The 17,166-nt window shown below is 37.0% G+C and overlaps 1 protein-coding gene across 1 annotated transcript; it reads left to right on the top strand.

The window, feature by feature from the left end:
• The first annotated feature begins 12,237 nt into the window (after window positions 1-12,237).
• Window positions 12,238-13,739, top strand: LOC104248781 (uncharacterized). The gene is made up of 3 exons (XM_009805105.2): window positions 12,238-12,726; window positions 12,864-13,036; window positions 13,147-13,739. The coding sequence occupies exons 1-3, from the start codon at window positions 12,289-12,291 to the stop codon at window positions 13,427-13,429; spliced, it is 894 nt and encodes a 297-aa protein (XP_009803407.1). The 5' UTR covers window positions 12,238-12,288; the 3' UTR covers window positions 13,430-13,739.
• The last annotated feature ends 3,427 nt before the right edge of the window (window positions 13,740-17,166 follow it).

The following is a 17,166-nucleotide window of genomic DNA, read 5'->3' as shown; positions in this document are numbered from 1 at the left end:
TTTTGGGATTACCTTTACGCAATTAAAACCCAAAGCGCTAGTAAAAGAAAACAAATAATGATTCAAATCCCCACTTATCAGTGCCTTCATGAAAGAATCTGCTAACATGGCAAATGAGTCTATGAAATTTGGTGGAAAGTTGTGATACCAAATCATTTCTCCCTTTGACAAAGTTTCCCCAAATTTTTTCAACAAAACAGACTCGATCTCATCATCTTCTAAGTCATTTCCATTTATTCCGCATGTATATGAAGTGATGTGTTCATTGGGATCGGTGGTCCCGTTGTATTTAGGTATATCCGGCATACGAAACTTCTTAGGAATGGGCTTTAGAGCCGCACTCTGAGGAAAAAGGCTTATGTACGAACTTTTTCGAATCCAAACCCTTTAAGATCGGGGGTGCCCCCAGTATCTGATCAACTTGGAAGTTGTATGTTTCCACTTTTTTATCATTATCTTCAATTTTTTTCTCTCCCGACTCAATTCTTTTAGTGAGCTCCTCGAGCATTTTCATTATTGTAAGATCACCATTCGACCTTTCTGGCACTAGCTCGGTATGGTGAGTGATTTCTGGCTCGACCATACTTGGAGTTTTATGTTGATTTTGCAATTGAGTAATAACGACCTGCTGAGCCTGTAACATCTCAAATATTATCTGTGTTACACCCTATTTTTTCGTACGTAAGAGTATGTCGTAAGTCAATTGATGTAAGCTCAGAAATGAAATCATCTTTGAAAAGTTTACAAAGTTAGATAATCATGTTAACGTGGAGGTTACAAATGTTGAAGATTATGAACAACAAGTACAAGGAAGGTTGGAAGGTTCAAAAGCTAAACGAATTGAATAAAACAATGTTTCGTCGAAAGTCGACAAGTTGGGAATGTTATAACATGTACTTTTGGGGTGAGGATAGGGTTCTTAACCTGATGAGGAGGTTATTTTATGAATTAGTTTATTCGTATGATATCTGTGTGTTATGTTTTGAAGTCAAGCGAGTTGTGGAATAAAAATCGATGAAAGCCAAAGAGCCCATTTAAGGGCTTATCTCCTGCAATATAAACCTCATTATATATCAGAAATAAATAGACCTAAACCCCTGCAAACTTCCTCCCAAAAATTACCCACAAACCCTAATTGAATTTCTCTCCCTTTCAAGTTCTAATTGGGGGTAAAACCTAGTGTTTGAAGAACCAAGATAAGGGTTGAGTTATCCAACAAATAAGGTGAGTTTACTGCTCTCTTTCATCTATTTTTTCTGCTGTAAATTCATGCTAAGTCATTTTATACTTTTAAGAACTCATGGGACGGTGATCCGAAGTTGTGAGTTCTAGTTATTCACTTGTAGCAGATTGTTTTGTGAATTGTTTTATATTGCTGTTGGACTGCGTGTTTTACTACTATTTTCTAGAGTTTTGGAGGAGGAAGGGTGTGGAGAAACACCATATAGATGCAGGGTGGTGGGCTGGTTGTTCGTCGTAACATTTCCGGGTCGTTTGACACTACTATGGTGGTCGTTTTGTGTATGAAAAGATTGAAGTGTGTTGGGTTGTTTTGTGGTATATTGTGATAGAGATAAGTTTGAAAAATGATGCATACATGTTTTTATTGTTGTGTTGTTGTTACTGTTGGCATATGATATTGGAAAATGGCCTTGTTACAAGAGAGATGCTGCCAAAATTTATGTAAACGAGCTACTAGTTTAAGTTCCGAACATAGCCTTTACTCAACACTGATTTTGAATCTCCTTATGATGTGGTAGATTGAGTTGAGTTGTGTGAAGAAGTGCTTGGAAGGTATCAAGGACTCAATATAGTTAAGGTATGTTAAGGCTAAGCCCTTCCTTCATTTGGCATGATCTCGTAACTACATGTGTTTGATAATGAGACATAAAGAGAAGTTCATATTCCTGAATTTATGTACATTTTCCTAGTCTCATAAGTTACAGCATTCTTCCTTATCGGGATTTCATATTCAGTTTAGTTTTGTCTTATTTCAACCAAGAGAACAAAGAGTCTATATATATACAGTATTACCATAATTTCACTACCATCGAGCTATAATCGATGGGCAGACCCCTATTGGGCAACCTCTGATCAGATAGTGAGTTATATACCGAGTATACTATGGCTGAGCGCCTATAAGCGAGTGGTATGGCCAAGATACAAAGACTAGTATGGCCAAGCACCTATGAGCGAGCCTACTACGGCAGAGCAGTTACACATATCGAGCCTTATAAGGCCGGACAACTATTTTACTTACTATATTGAAAGAGTTGAGTCAGTATCGGCAGGTAAGCATATCTTCAGATTATCTTTGACTCCTAGTTACTTTCAGTTATTATATTATCAGTTTAGTTTTAGCTTTCAGTTATATTGTTGCCTTACATACTCGGTACATTATTTTGTACTGACGTTCCTTTTGCCGAGGACTCTGTATTTCATGCCTGCAGGTCCTTATTGACAGTTGGAAAGACCCTCCCAGCAGACAGAGTTAAACATCAGCTTAGTTGGCAAGCTTCACATCCTCGGAGTTGCTAGGTCTAGACCTTGGAGTCCATTTTATATAAACAGGTTTGATGGGTAGGTTGAGGCCCTGTCCCGACCATGGTACAGTTCAGTTATCTCTAAAGGCTTGTAGACAAGTCCTATATAGTTTGTATATGAGTAGATGTTCATGGTGGCCTCGTCAGCCTCCACAGTTATATTATATATATATATATATATATATACACACACACACACACACACACACACACATACTTTTGGGTTTGTTTACCCCACAGATGAGAGAAATATTATTTTCAAACGATTCAGAATATGGCCTCATCGGCCTAAGTTGAGGGTTACCCCTCCAGAGTCCATAGTTACAGAGTGGTACGCTCGGGCCGAGTACACCACCGTGTGCCGGCCACGCCCCCCATGTTCGGGGCGTGACAAACTTGGTATCAGAGCAGTTCTGTCCTAGGGATTCTACAACCCATATCTGGTAGAGCCTTGTTTATAGATGTGTTGTGCACCACATTATATAAACAGGAAGTTACAAGGCACTTAAGAGTCTGTTATGCTTCTTTCAAATCCAAATCGTGCTATAGAGGTTCATAAGAGTTTGAGCCAAAGCTTATGTTTGCTAATGATCTAGAGATGCTTTCAGTTAGAAAAATTATAGCTAGCTAGAGGGCTAATACAGCAGGTAAGGGCATTAGCATAGAGAGAATTCTTGACGATGTGGCCTTGTTTGAGACCCTATTAGATCGTGCATACTAGATGTGCGAATTTCCCACTTACCCTAAGACGGGAACATCTAACATACCCCGCGAATAGCAGGCCATGAGAGTATCAAAAGGTAAAAGTATAAGTTTCAACAGGTGACAGAAGCAAGGTGAAGAAGGGTACGAGTTACCTAGTTAATGAAGATTATCCGAATTTCCACGTCAAGCAGAGAAATAAAAGGATTCTAAGTTACCTTCAACATAAATGGAGGTATGTAAAATTGACCAAACCCATCTCAGTTATGCCCTATGGGAGCTAACATATATGGTTTAAGAGAAGGATGAGATATCAGGATCCAGCTTGGGTTAGAGTAACCTGAAATGGTAGATTGAGCCAGGGGAGCTAAAGGTGAAATAATGTTTTGTTGAAGTTTTCAGAATAATAAGGTAGACAAAAGTATTAGCAGGAGAATAAGAGGAGAGTAAATGAAGCATTATGAGTAAGGCATAATAAATAGGTGATAACGGTAAATCAAAATACAGTAGGATGACAGAGTCTATGGTCATGTGAAAGAAAAGACAAGAGATGAAAAGTTTTGTGACTATAAAAGAGTATATGCCATGAAGTCATATCCTTATTTCGAGAAATGAGTTAGTGACTCCAACATGATTACCAAAAAGCTAAGTTAGACCCCCAGAGAGATAGAAATCAGCATAGGCTAGTAAACAAGATAAATCGAACATTATTTAGGGACCGAAAGATTCGATAATAGACGACATCGTGAGAATTTTAGAGATCGTACTCCGACAAAGATAAAATGGACAATTGAAGAATAACCTTTAAAGGTCATTCAGGAAGACGCTTCCCTAAAAAGAATGTGACTAGAGTTAAGCTTAAGGAACTAAGTATGCTAGTTACACTATGTGTCACCCTCGCATGTAAGAAATTTAGTTATCCCTAGTAGAGAAAGGCTACCATAAAGTGAGTAAGAATCATTGAAGATGTGAAAAGACGCCGAAGATAAAGAGGTAAAATATTTGTAGGTGAATCTTCATAGCATTAAATGTTATTACTCACCTAAAGGGGGGAAGATGGGGTAATATGGTATTAAGTCAGAGTTAAGTGGTTCATGTAACTACGAAATAGTAAAGGAAGAATGTGGTAAGAAGGCGAAAGGAGTGAGAGTAAATTTATTCAGATCATACATATATACTACGACTCCAGGACACTATGCAAACATGATGCTGGGGAGAGGCAGTAAGGGTTTCCGGCCAGGATGTTATTGATAAATAAGTGGGAATGGGAAATTAATACATATGAAGCTAGTACGAGAGGTAAGTTAAGGAAAAGGACATAGCCCAAGAGAGGTTACACAGAATATAAATATGAGCATGGACTAACGGGTAGTTAGTAGTTGATCCAGAAAGAGCTTGGCTATGGCTAGACAAGAGTTCTCAAATAAATCAGTAGATCATGCAAGATAAACGTAGTGAAACCCAACAAAGGAACTTCAGTCTCTCAGACACGACATCGTAATCCTCAAGAAATATTCAGATAAGAGTTGGGGTAGTAGAATGTACAGTATAAGTATTACGTAAAGAAAAAACAAAGGAGTTCCACTAGGGAGACTATTAAAATTTTGGTTCAGAAGTAACCCGACGAGCGTAAGGGCACGAAGGTAAGTAACTAAGGATAATTATAGACGAGTAAGAACATAAAAAGTTCTATCTTGTATACAGTGTAATAATCTCGCATTTTTACAAGAGTCAGAGGATCTCCCTTAAGTGTTACAATGAAAGACTAGCTCAGGAAATAAGGATGAAGGCATCAACATAAGCATAATGACCTAAAGAAGAAATGATCTTGGAACAATAATCTCCCTCGACATTGTATCCTCTCTATAGCAAAGTGGCACATGTCGTAACTAAGGAACGGGAAGTAAAATCCAAAGTAATATTCGAGATCACATGAGTTGCACAAAATTCCAATATATGTGGGAACTAAGATAAGCCAAGTAATCATGCAACAAGTGGCAGAACGACCAAGAAAGATAATTGCTTACTTTTAATGAAAGCTAAGAAGGCACGAAATGAATTATTTGATCTATGACCCAGAGTTAGTTACATTATGAACACACATTATATATTAGAGTGTTATCCATGCAGCATATATGTTGACAATGATACGAGCTACTAGTTTAAGTCCCCCGAGATTAGCCAGTGGCACCCCGACTCCTAGAGCAATTACATTGTCGTTTTCCCTGTGAAATCCGAGACCATCATCACCATGTACGAGTGTGTTTTGTGAGTTTGCCATGCTTTAACCTGAGAGCAAGAATAGACAAGAACAAGTGTGAAAACACGTGTGTTATCAGAATCAGCACTGAAAAAATCACTATTATCCTTAGCCCAACGGCGGGCGCCAAACTGTTTACCCTAAAATTCGGGTAACAATTAAACTTGTATTGTGGTTTTAAGGATATGTGATTTAATTCAATGATAATTGATAAACAAGGAATTAAATAGCTAAGTTAAAAAATAAAGTTAACTAAACCAGTGTGTAAGCTAAACCTTGACCTCAACCTGTGACAGCCTCGAGGTATAAAAATGGGAATAACAAATATAAAACAACTCTGATGAACAGTAAGTTAAATAGCAAGAGAGTAACGTGCGTATATTTTCTTATCAGTGAATAATGTCCCTTTCAAATGAATGTGATCTCCCTTTATATAATAGGGGAGTCCTAAATAAGGTACACTTCTAATTATAGTAGGAAATTATATTTGACAACTGTTTAACCGCTCAAGATCAATCCATTCTGAAATGCATGCCGTGATCTCCGGTCTGTTGCGGATATCTCGCTTTTTCTGTTATTGAATCATACTAGCGTCATCTAGTAGCACACCTTCTTTTGACCTCGGTAAGTGTTATCGACTTCGACCTTGGAAAGGAACTTTGACCCCGAGCTCGACATCCTGATCTTGCGACGTGGTATTACTTTTTCAATCGGGTGGCCTGATTTCCACCGTTCACAATCTTAACGTCTGGGACCAACTATACTTCTACTCAAGTAGGAAAGTGGGTGGCTTAGTCTTATTGGTTTGGTTTGTGAAAATGAACACGTACCACATTCTGTATTTTGTAGTTGTCAATTATCATTGTCTCTATCTAATACTACATGTTTTGTTATAATCAACATGGAAGAGGGACCTCCTTCCCCTGCATTTTTGCCTTCGTGTCGTTGGCGCATTAGACGAAGCCATCACGGGGCAAAGCACAAAACTTTCGCCGCTTCGAACATGTGGCCGCAGCTCTTCGCCAATAAATGAGTTCAACTTTATTCTCTTCTATTCGAATTACACTGTATATTTATTGACTTGAAATCGTAAAGGCTGATTTATGATTTAAATTTTATGAGTTTAATTTTAAGATTTTAATATTGAACCCATTATATTTTTAAAGTTATGAGTTCATATTTTGTTTACCTTTAAAATCGGATAATAATTAAATTTATAAATAGTTTTAAGGATACGTAATTTTACCTAACACCAGTTGATAAATATGATAATTAATAGTAGAAATTAACAACAAAATAAAGCAAACCAGTATTGAAATGCAACTCAGCCCTCGAGCTAGGTCCCCCTCGAATCGAGTGAGTGAAAATAGAGTTATAAAATAAACTAATGAACAAGAGAGTATAAGAGAAAAAGAATATTGTATTGCTTTGATATGCGAGAATGAGATGGTTACAAATGATTAGAACCCCCTTTATATAGTAGAGGAATTCCACTTATGATACAATTCTAGTTACAAAAGGAAATCCGATGGTTAGCTACATAACCGTACTTGATTTGATCCGTTTCTGGATTTCCGCCATGATTCTCGACCAGTCACGAATATCTCGCCTTTCCGTTATTATGCTATCTTCGATCTCGCTCGATGTCTATCATGTTTGGTCTCGATCATTTCCGGGCTCGATCTTGACCGGTACTTCGAATCCTGAAGTCAATACCTTATCCTCATGTCTCGGTCTGATATACAACGGGGTCGATCCTCGATCCATCCCCTGGTCTCGGTTAATCAGTAAAATCGGGTGTGTCCGATTTTAATCGTATACATATATACTATTTATACAATTTTAATGAATTTTTATATACAAATTTTTACTCTGGGGTCGAAAGTTATGAGTTCTGATCAGTTGAACCCGTAGGTAGTACACTACATATCCGCCTCTAATCGTAATGCTTATAATTTTAGATGAAATTTTACAATCGAAGAATTGAGATATTATCAGCGTTTCACTTATCTTTTTATTAAGCACATTGAGTTTAATACAGAGACGTTGGTCAATGCACAATGAGACCTAAGGATATAAGTTACATACTATGTATACATATAATTGTTACATTGTAAGTACAATTTAACCATTTATGATATCTCATTACTTTATTTTCGGATTATTATATCAAGTTTTTTTTTTTTAAAGAATCACTTATATATCAGTTTAACATAGTAGTGCAAAAAATTTATATTCTGATTCATTGCACAAAATTTAATATTCCACAGGTAAGCGCAAGTGAGGATGGAATTGTTTGTGCATTGTGCTAGTCGTTTTCTCCCGATGAAAGTCATGGTCACTCCATTAAACGGCTTATAGAGTATAGACTTGGCATAAGTCATTCGGCAAGGTGGGGGTGGGGGGAAGGTGGGTGGGGGAGGGGGGAGAAGTACTGTTCCAAAATATCTTCCATCTATTCATTCCTAAACTTAACATTTGCGTCATAAATAAAGATTTTATCCGCTTCGACTATTTGCATTAATTAATTGTATTAGCTTATTATGATGACAACAACAACAAAAAATCCATTATATTCCCGTCAGGTGGCAAAAGAGGGATGCAACACGAGAACTTTCTAGAGAGTCACCCATCCTAGCACTATTCTCGTCCAAGCACGCTTAACTTTGGAGTTTTGATAAGATTCGATACGTTAGCACTGGTTTGATCTCATCCTAGTCTATCATGATTATGTTATTTAATAATGTAATAATATATATCAATTAACGATAGTTGAGTAAAAACGTTTGTGTTCAATCACATATCATATATTCTTTAATTTGGTGTAAATATTCTACGGTGATGTACTTTTACCGTACTACTATACTAAAAAAAGAAACAGGTTGCTGACTTATTTGACGCTTGAAGAGTGAAGAAGACTACTCCTTCCGTTTCAATTTACGTGAACTCATTTGATTGAGCACGGAATTTGAGAAAAGAGAGAAGACTTTTAAACTTGTGTAAAATGAGTCACATATATTTTGTGTGGCTATAAATTATTGCATAAATGTAAATTGTTTCCAAATAAGGAAAATGATTATTCTTTCTGGCACGGACCAAAAAGGAAATAAGTTCACATAAATTAAAACAGAGGGAGTATATTGTACTCGAATATAGTACATTAGTTTTTAAGAAATCGCAATCTGTTCTACTACTCCCTCCGTTTCATATTAGATGAGGTAGTTTGACTCGACACGAAGTTTAAGAAAAAAGAATAAGACTTTTAAAACTTGTAGTCTTAAAAGCTTAAGATGTAAAAGGTTTGTGGGGCCATGACCTTTGTGTGGCTATAAAAGCATCTCATTAAGGGTAAATGGGTAAAATAAAATAGTTTAAAGTTGAATTATTCAAATTTAAAAATGTGTCATTTGTTTTGGAATAGACTAAAAAGAAATGTACCTCATCTAATATGAAACAGAGGGAATATCTGTTAAAAAAAAACTTGGTTATATGCATGGTTTTTCAACTCCCAACTTCGTAGCTTGGCTGCTACTACCTTCCCACCAAAATGGACAACAGTAATAGAAATACGAGGATTAATGTATTTGATTTTCGTAAAAGTTCAAAACTTCACTTTTTAAATATTTTACAAATAATTATTTTAGTATCTATAATAAATTTTCGAGTTTTATAATTATATAAAAAGTATTAGCATGAGCTAATTAATTTAGGCTTAAAGTATTTAATTAATTAACAATACTCAATGAAAAATTTATCTAAAACCAACAAGTTGTGAGAAATTTGATCACCGTATTGGATGTGCGAGTTTCATTCTCCATAAGTATTCCTATCCCTTCTCCCTTTTCCTACTCTTCTTTCGCATGACAATTTAAAAATTAAAATGAAAATTAAGAATATATATATATATATATATTCTAAAGTAGAGATAGTAATACTCTCTCTCTCTCCATCTCAATTTACGTATCTTATTATTCATTTTATTTTATTTTTAAAATGTGTCTTGTTTCTACACTTAGTAAGTGTCTACCTCCGACATTTTATTTTACTTTTAGTGACATTCTGTAATGACCCCGCTAGTCGTTTTGAGCATTTGCATTCCGTTAAGCTATTTGATGTCTTGAGCAGCATCGTATGATATATTATGACTTGTGTGAATCATCGGTTTTGGTTTCAGGTTATTCGGAATTGATTTGGAAGAATGATTCTCAACTAAGGAGCTTTAAGTTGGAAGAGTTGACCAAGTTTGATTTTTTTAGTATTTGACCCTGCATCGTAGTTTTGATGGTTTCGTTAGTTCCGGATGGTGATTTTGGACTTGGGCGTATGCCCAAATTTGCATTTAGATATTTCTAGAAGGTTTCAACACATTTTGGCGAAAATTTGAAAGCAGAAGCTTTGGAAGGTTGACAGGTTTGACCGGAAGCTGACTTTGTTGATATCGGGTTCGGATTTCGATTCCGGGAGTTGGTATAGCTTCATCGTGTCATTTGTAATTTGCATGCAAAATTTGACGTCATTTCGGGTTGATTTAATATTATTCGGCGCGAGTTGTAGAAGCTGAAAGTTCCTAAGTTGTTTGATGTGATTTGAGGTACGATTCGCAATTTTGACGTTGTTTGATGTGATTTGAGGCCTTGAGTAGGTCCGACTATATTATGGAACGTGTTGGTATGTTTCGACGGGGTCCCGGGGCCCCCAAGTGTGTTTCGGATGGGTTTTGGGCAATTTCGTCATGTTTTAGAGTTGCTGGTTTTCTGATGCTTCACGTACTTTGTGCGATCCCTTGTTTGTTGTCGCGATCGTGATATGTAGTGGGATCTGGCGTGGTCCTTCTTCGCGTTCGCATAGCTGCTACCGCGTTCGCGATGCTTGAGTTGGTTGTTAGTTGCGATCACGATCGGTTAAGCTTGATACTTACTGGGTACCACTGTTAGATACTCATGCTACACTTCTGCATATCTTTGTGCAGAACCAGGTACTTCGGATCGAGTTAATTTTGAGACTTATGCCTGTGCGCCCGGAGACTTCAAGGTACACCTGTTGTACGTTCGCAGGGTCCGAAATCACCTTCTGTTGTATTTTATTTCCAAATATTTCCTATTACTCCGGGATAGTGAAAATTGTTATTTCTAGTGACTCTTAGAAAAGCTTATGACTTGTACTACCGATTTTGGAATATTGTATCATGTTGAGATTGTCGGCTTATTATGAAAACTTATGTTTCATGCTTAATAGTCATTTGGTTAAAAATCTATTACTTAATCAATAAGTGTTAGGCTTACCTAGTCTTATAGACTAGGTGCCATCACGATATCCTATGGAGGGAAATTGGGATCGTGACACGTTCTCTTGTAGGAATGACATGACATTTTTAAGTCCAAATACATATACAACTCATTCAACTTGGCACCATTTTTTATTTTGGCACTCTATCTCTCCCTTGTTCCATTTTGGCCCCCCAAGTCTATTTCTTATGTTGCACTTGAACACAAAAGCTGAAATCAGTGCAAAAAATATAGCGCATGTGTATACACAAATCTGAGGTATAATAAATATCCAATTAAATGTTGCCACTTGATTTTTCCATCCATTGTCAAACGGGTCAATACAAAAATACCCGAACACGACCGTATTTTTCATCCACTGTTGCCCCGTCTTCATTCTCTAAGTTCCAAAACTTTCATCTGCCGATTTCATACCTGGTCCGTTTAGATGAAATAAACCAACAAAAAATATGGTCGGGTTCAGGTATTTTAGTATTGACCCGTTTGACATGGATGAAAAAACCATGTGGCAATAATATTTAATTAAATATTTATTACACCTCAGATTTGTGTATACACGCGTGCTATATTTTTTGCACTGATTTCAGCTTTTGTGTTAAAGTATAACATATGAAATAGAGTTGGAGGACCAAAATAGAACAAAGTAGAAATAGAGTGCCAAAATGAAAAATAGTGCCAAAGTTGGATGGGATGTATATGTATTTGGCTCATTTTTAAAACTGCTATATCAGAAGTGTATATTTGATACATCATACACATATTAGTTTGAGTCGATTCAATTTTTATTTTTTTAACATACTTATACTTTATGCCTAATCAAATTAAGAAAGGTCAAACGAAATGGAGCTGGTAGTATATGCCATTCGCAGGGTTTTTTTCCAGAAACCTAGTATGCCCTACGCCCAACCTTTGAGAAATAATACAAGTAGCAGAGAGGGACGTGGGAATGCCTTTGGACCGTCCTCCATTCATGGCCGTCAAATCTCCATTGTCTAACCCTTGTGCTCGCACGAGTTTTATGGGACGTATCGTTATAGCATTGGCTGCTCGTTCACAATACAACAAGCAGACAGCAACCTCCCGATTCCATTTCTAGGACCAGATCGCAAAATTCTCTTTTTACTGATCATATCAATATATAATGCTAGCAACAACTACTTATATTATGGCCGTAAGCCAAAATTTTCTCAAGGGTATTTAAATTTGAAAAAAGTAAAAAAAAATTTTATCAAAGAGTGTTCAGTATATGTTATACTATATCTTTAAAAGTAATATTTTAGTTATATACGCACTGTAATTTTTCATAATCAATTAATTCTTTTAATACATGTAGCTTTGGGAGATAAGCCCACTGTCCCCACCACCATCATTCAACGGCTTTCATTCTTTTCGTCAGTCGTCCCTTTTTCCTCTATAAAATCCTCGACTTAATTAAGCCACCAAATGTATATATATCTCTCTTTCGAAGGGGGAGCTCATCTAGTTCTAACTCTAACAGATGATGTTAACAAGATCATCGTGTCCTATACTTCATTCATGGATTCCCAACTCCCCTGGATCGTCGCCCGATTCCGCACTGGCTAGGACACGATCATGCTCCTTAACAACGTCGTTTTTTCCGGAGCATGAAACCGCGACCAAGCTTGCAACTAGCTGTTGCATGCGAGAAACAGAACCCCGAGATCCTGTAGTTAAGAAGAAGAAAAACGACGGTATAACGAAGAAAGGGAGGGTGTCGGAGTCACTGCTGGTGGGTGGTGCAACGAAAGGCGGCGGCGGAGGCGGTGGGTGGGATGGTGGAGATGGTCCAGGTTCAGGTTCGGATTCGAATAGTTGGGATGGGCATGAAAGTACAGAAGCCTACTATAAGAAAATGATTGAAACTAACCCGGAAAATGCACTTTTACTAGCAAACTATGCCAGCTTCTTAAAAGAGGTACGTAAATTCGTAATCATTCGATTCAGTCTCTTTATGACTTAAGTACTAGTGCTGCTACCTTTGAATAAGTGATTTAATTATTTGCTTCTGAGAATTAATGTAGTGATTAATATAATTGTGTGTTGAATCAACAGGTTAAGAGGGATCTAGCAAAAGCAGAGGAGTATTACGCAAGAGCAATATTGGTAAATCCGAGAGATGGGAATGTGTTGGCACTTTATGCTGACCTAATTTGGCGAACCCAAAAAAATGCATCTCGTGCCCATGCTTATTTTGATCAAGCTGTTAAATCTAGCCCTGATGACTGGTGAGTACTTTTTCCTTATTTTCATTCTAAAAATTCAAATATGATTGACCAATTAAAGCTTTATTCGGATTGAGATTCTTTATTTATATTTCATTTATTAATTATTACAGTTACGTATTGGCATCATACGCTCGGTTCTTGTGGGATGCCGAAGAGGCGGAGGATGAGGAGGAGGAGGAAGAAGTAAAAGAGCAAAGTATAAAATGTGGAATAGAGAGTGAAAATTCAGCAGCCACAAACTATTTAGGAGGAGCGCCGTCTCATCATCGGCCACCCTTGGCTGCAGCTTCTTCAAATTCATGCAAAATATATGCTTCATCTTCCACAAAAACCAGCCTATCTTCAATTCAAAGGAACAGTTCAGTGTTGGAAAAGTCACAAAGTATATCGTAATCCACAAATTTTAACGGACGATCTTATGTTTAGGAGGTCACAATTCAAAGCCAAAATGCACGGATTCGGTTTTAGTGACTTCTTGGTCACAGTTACTCGATTGGGACTTTCCTAATTGGAAAAAAACTTGGCAGGCTTCATTTAATAACTATGTATAAGATAAAATTTCATGAATGGCCAACCTGGTGCAACTTATGTACAAATAGGTTTGATGTAACTATTATAGAAGGTAGCTAATCCAATATGTAACATGGAAGGCGGCTCCTTTCCTTCCCTTTTGGTCTCAAGGTTTGTACTGCTGTTTGTTTTACTGATAATCTTGGTAAATACTAGTATTAAAGTAGTCATGTTGTGGTTTCTTTACTATTAGTAATATATATTGGTAAATATTACACTAAACTAATGAATAGGGAGTAATAGGTTATCTAAACTAGCCAGTGGCTGATGGAGCATATATAAACTAACACAAATATATATGTTAACTAGTACATTAATAGTTTGGTCATATTAGACAGATTACCCGATATTAGGTTTAAATTTGACACCACTACGTTTGCATTGTTACACTTTTTGGAAGTTGGAAGTTAATAATCTAGCTTCCCAATACTATACTCTTGGGCTTTACATCCATTATTAATGGGCCTCAAACTAATTTGGTCCATTGGGCTTTCGGTGCATCCTCCTTTCTTGGGCTCGGTGAAGTGGTTACTCATCCTTAAAAAAACGTTAAAATAGCACGGGCTAGCGAGTTTTCGGACTGGTCATTCAAAAATAACCAGCGTTTACAAAGTCATTGAAAAATAACCACTATTTTGCTGCAACAGGGACCGGCCAACATTATATACTGGAGATCGATGCACATGTGTATGAACTTCCAGCATATTATACTGGACCGGTATATTATACTGGAATTCCATTATAATATGCTGGAGTTCCAGCACTTATGCTGGAACTCTAGTATATTATGCTGGAGTATTTTTCGGATTTTGAACAGTGTTTTCGTTCAGATTTATCTTTACATGAAAAATGGCTAAATTTCGATTACTTTTGAAACTATGACTATTTTTGAATGATCACTTGTAAATCTGGCTATTTTTGAATTTCTCGCTAAACAAATTGGCCTAATACTGGGCTTTGACATTTTATTTATCAGGAAAATAACATAGTATGACAACGCATATTGAGAATTAGTACTTTTTTAGTCTTATATAAAATTTGGCAAAAGCAACCTAAATGTGCTAGGCTGATCTCCGATACATCCATTCAAAAGTGGAGTCCTAGTCCAGATTGTCTTTTATTTTTATTTTTATGAGACAAGTAAGAAATATCTTTCTTGAGTTTTGAATTATACACCATTCAGGGGCAAATGTAAAGTGATGATAGCGGGTGTAATGAAGCAAATAATGTCTTAAATATATATATGTTTGACTGAAAAAAAAATTCCCAACATACATATAAATATTGCTCAATATGTTCAGAGGTGTGTGTCAAGTTCTAAGCTCGATTCAAGCCAAAATCACAATTATAGAAAATTCAAACAATAAGTAATTTTTGGGACAATTTTCTATTTATTGACTGAACTCAATTCAAGCCAAACCACAATTATAGGAAATTCAAACAACAAGTAATTTTTGGAACAATTTTCTATTTATTGATTGAAATGTAAGTATTACAACTAAACTGAAGGAAATGAAATGAAAAACAACACTAATAGTTGAACGTCATTGTTGTGAGCTCGAGTCTGCAACAGAAGAAGAATAGATTTAGGTGAGAAGAGAATTTGGATTGAGGGAGAAAAAATCAGAAGAGAGAGAGGAATTTAGTTACCAGAAGTTCGTTGTTTTCTCCTCTCCACTCAGTCATTATTTTAATGCCTTTGGAATTAATTTGAGTCTTTGATCTATACCTGCTAAACAAATCTCAACCATCTAACTTTTTCGTATTTTGCAAGGAGGTCCTTCCGCCTTTTATAATTGAATGCTGCCCCATTTTTAATTATAACAACTCTACAAACCATGACATTTCCTTCCCCTTGAAAGGATCCTTGTCCTCAAGGATCAAAATGAGGGAATTTAGCTTTTAAATCTGCATAATCTTCCCAAGTGGCATCCTCAGGAGCTAAGTTCGACCACTGTACTAAGACCTTAACAGCAGCTGCATTTCCTTTCTTAACCATTTGCCTTTGGAAGATGGCAACTGGAGCAACCAAAAACTGCCCATCCTCTCCAGTCTGTGGCAGTGTAGTCTGAGTAGTGACCTTGGATCCCACCTTCTTTTTTAATAGAGAAACATGAAATACAGGGTGTACCTTGGAGGTAGGAGATAGTTCTAGTTTGTAAGCGACATGCCCCACCTTGGAAATGACTTTGTATGGCCCATAGAACTTGGAGCTGAGTTTGAGGTTCCTTCTAAGAGCTAAGGATGTTTGTCTATAAGGCTGGAGCTTTAGAAAAACCATGTCGCCCACATGAAATTCCCTTTCAGTTCTTCTTTGATCTACATATAACTTCATCCTCTCTTGAGCCTTTATCAATTTATCCTGCAACAGTTGTTGAACTTGCTTCTTCTCATAACAGCATCACTAGCAGCTTGGACATTAGTATCTAACAGTGGCCCAACTGATAACTGTGGTGGAGTAAAGCCATACAAGGCTTCAAAGGGAGTGCATCCTAAGCTGGTGTGAAAATTTGTATCGTACCACCACTCAACTAGGGGTAACCATTACTTCCATTGTACTGGCCTATGAGAAGTCATGCACCTAAGATAATTCTCAATGCATTTATTTACCCTTTCACTTTGGACATCACTCTGAGGGTGGTAGGCAGTAGTAAAATAAAGTTGAGTGCCCAATAGCCTAAATAGTGCCTGCCAGAAGTTGCTTAAGAACACCTTATCCCTAACAAAAACTATAGAGTCAGGTAACCCATGCAGGGTATGCACGTGCTTGAAAAACTTGTTAGCCACATTCACTGCAGTGTAAGGGTGAGTAAGAGTCATAAAGTGAGCAAATTTTGACCTCATATCAATTACCACAAAGATAACTTCCGTGCCTTTAGACTTTGGTAGTCCTTCAATGAAATCCATGGTGATATGTTTCCAAACCTGGTCTGGAATGGGTAGAGGTTGCAGTAGGCATTGGTAAGGAACATTTTGTTTCTTTGGCACACATCACAAGCAAATACATAGTCAATCACCATCTGTTTCATACCAAGCCAATAGAACAATTGTGAAAGCCTTTTTAGAGTTCCAAGTTGGACTGAATGCCCACCAATTGGTGAGTCATGAAAGGTTGTCAATAACTGTTGCCTGAGTGGATCATGATCCCCTATGTAAATCTTACCCTTCTTTCTCAATACTCCAGCTGTGTAATGGTATATATGAGCTTGAGTAACCACTGTTACCTTAGAGATTAAGGCAGCTGCATAGGTATCCCCGTTGTAGCTATTACTGACTTCCTGCATCCAAGTAGGAATTGTTACACTAATGGCCATGAACTCAGCTGGATTAGACAAGATTTCACCTTCTTGACCCTCAAACTACCTGGAGAGTGCATCAGCAACTTTATTTTCTGTCCCCTTCTTATACTGAACTTCATAATCAAGTCCCAGTAGTTTAGTTAACCCTTTCTGTTGAATGGCAGTGGTCACTCTTTGTTCCAGTAGGAATTTGAGGTTGTGATGATCAGTTCTCACTATAAAATGTTTATATTGCAAATAATGCCTCCATTTTTCTACTGC

Source organism: Nicotiana sylvestris, chromosome 6, assembly GCF_000393655.2.
Source record: "Nicotiana sylvestris chromosome 6, ASM39365v2, whole genome shotgun sequence".
NCBI lineage: Eukaryota > Viridiplantae > Streptophyta > Magnoliopsida > Solanales > Solanaceae > Nicotiana > Nicotiana sylvestris.
The sequence above is the reverse complement of the archived record's forward strand: the minus strand, read 5'-3'. Positions and strand labels throughout refer to the sequence as shown.

Coding starts and splice junctions, on each gene's coding strand:
- LOC104248781 (XM_009805105.2), top strand. CDS start 12,289: ATGATGTTAACAAGATCATCGTGTCCTATACTTCATTCATGGATTCCC. Junction 12,727..12,863: donor ATGCCAGCTTCTTAAAAGAG/GTACGTAAATTC, acceptor TTGAATCAACAG/GTTAAGAGGGATCTAGCAAA. Junction 13,037..13,146: donor AAATCTAGCCCTGATGACTG/GTGAGTACTTTT, acceptor TAATTATTACAG/TTACGTATTGGCATCATACG.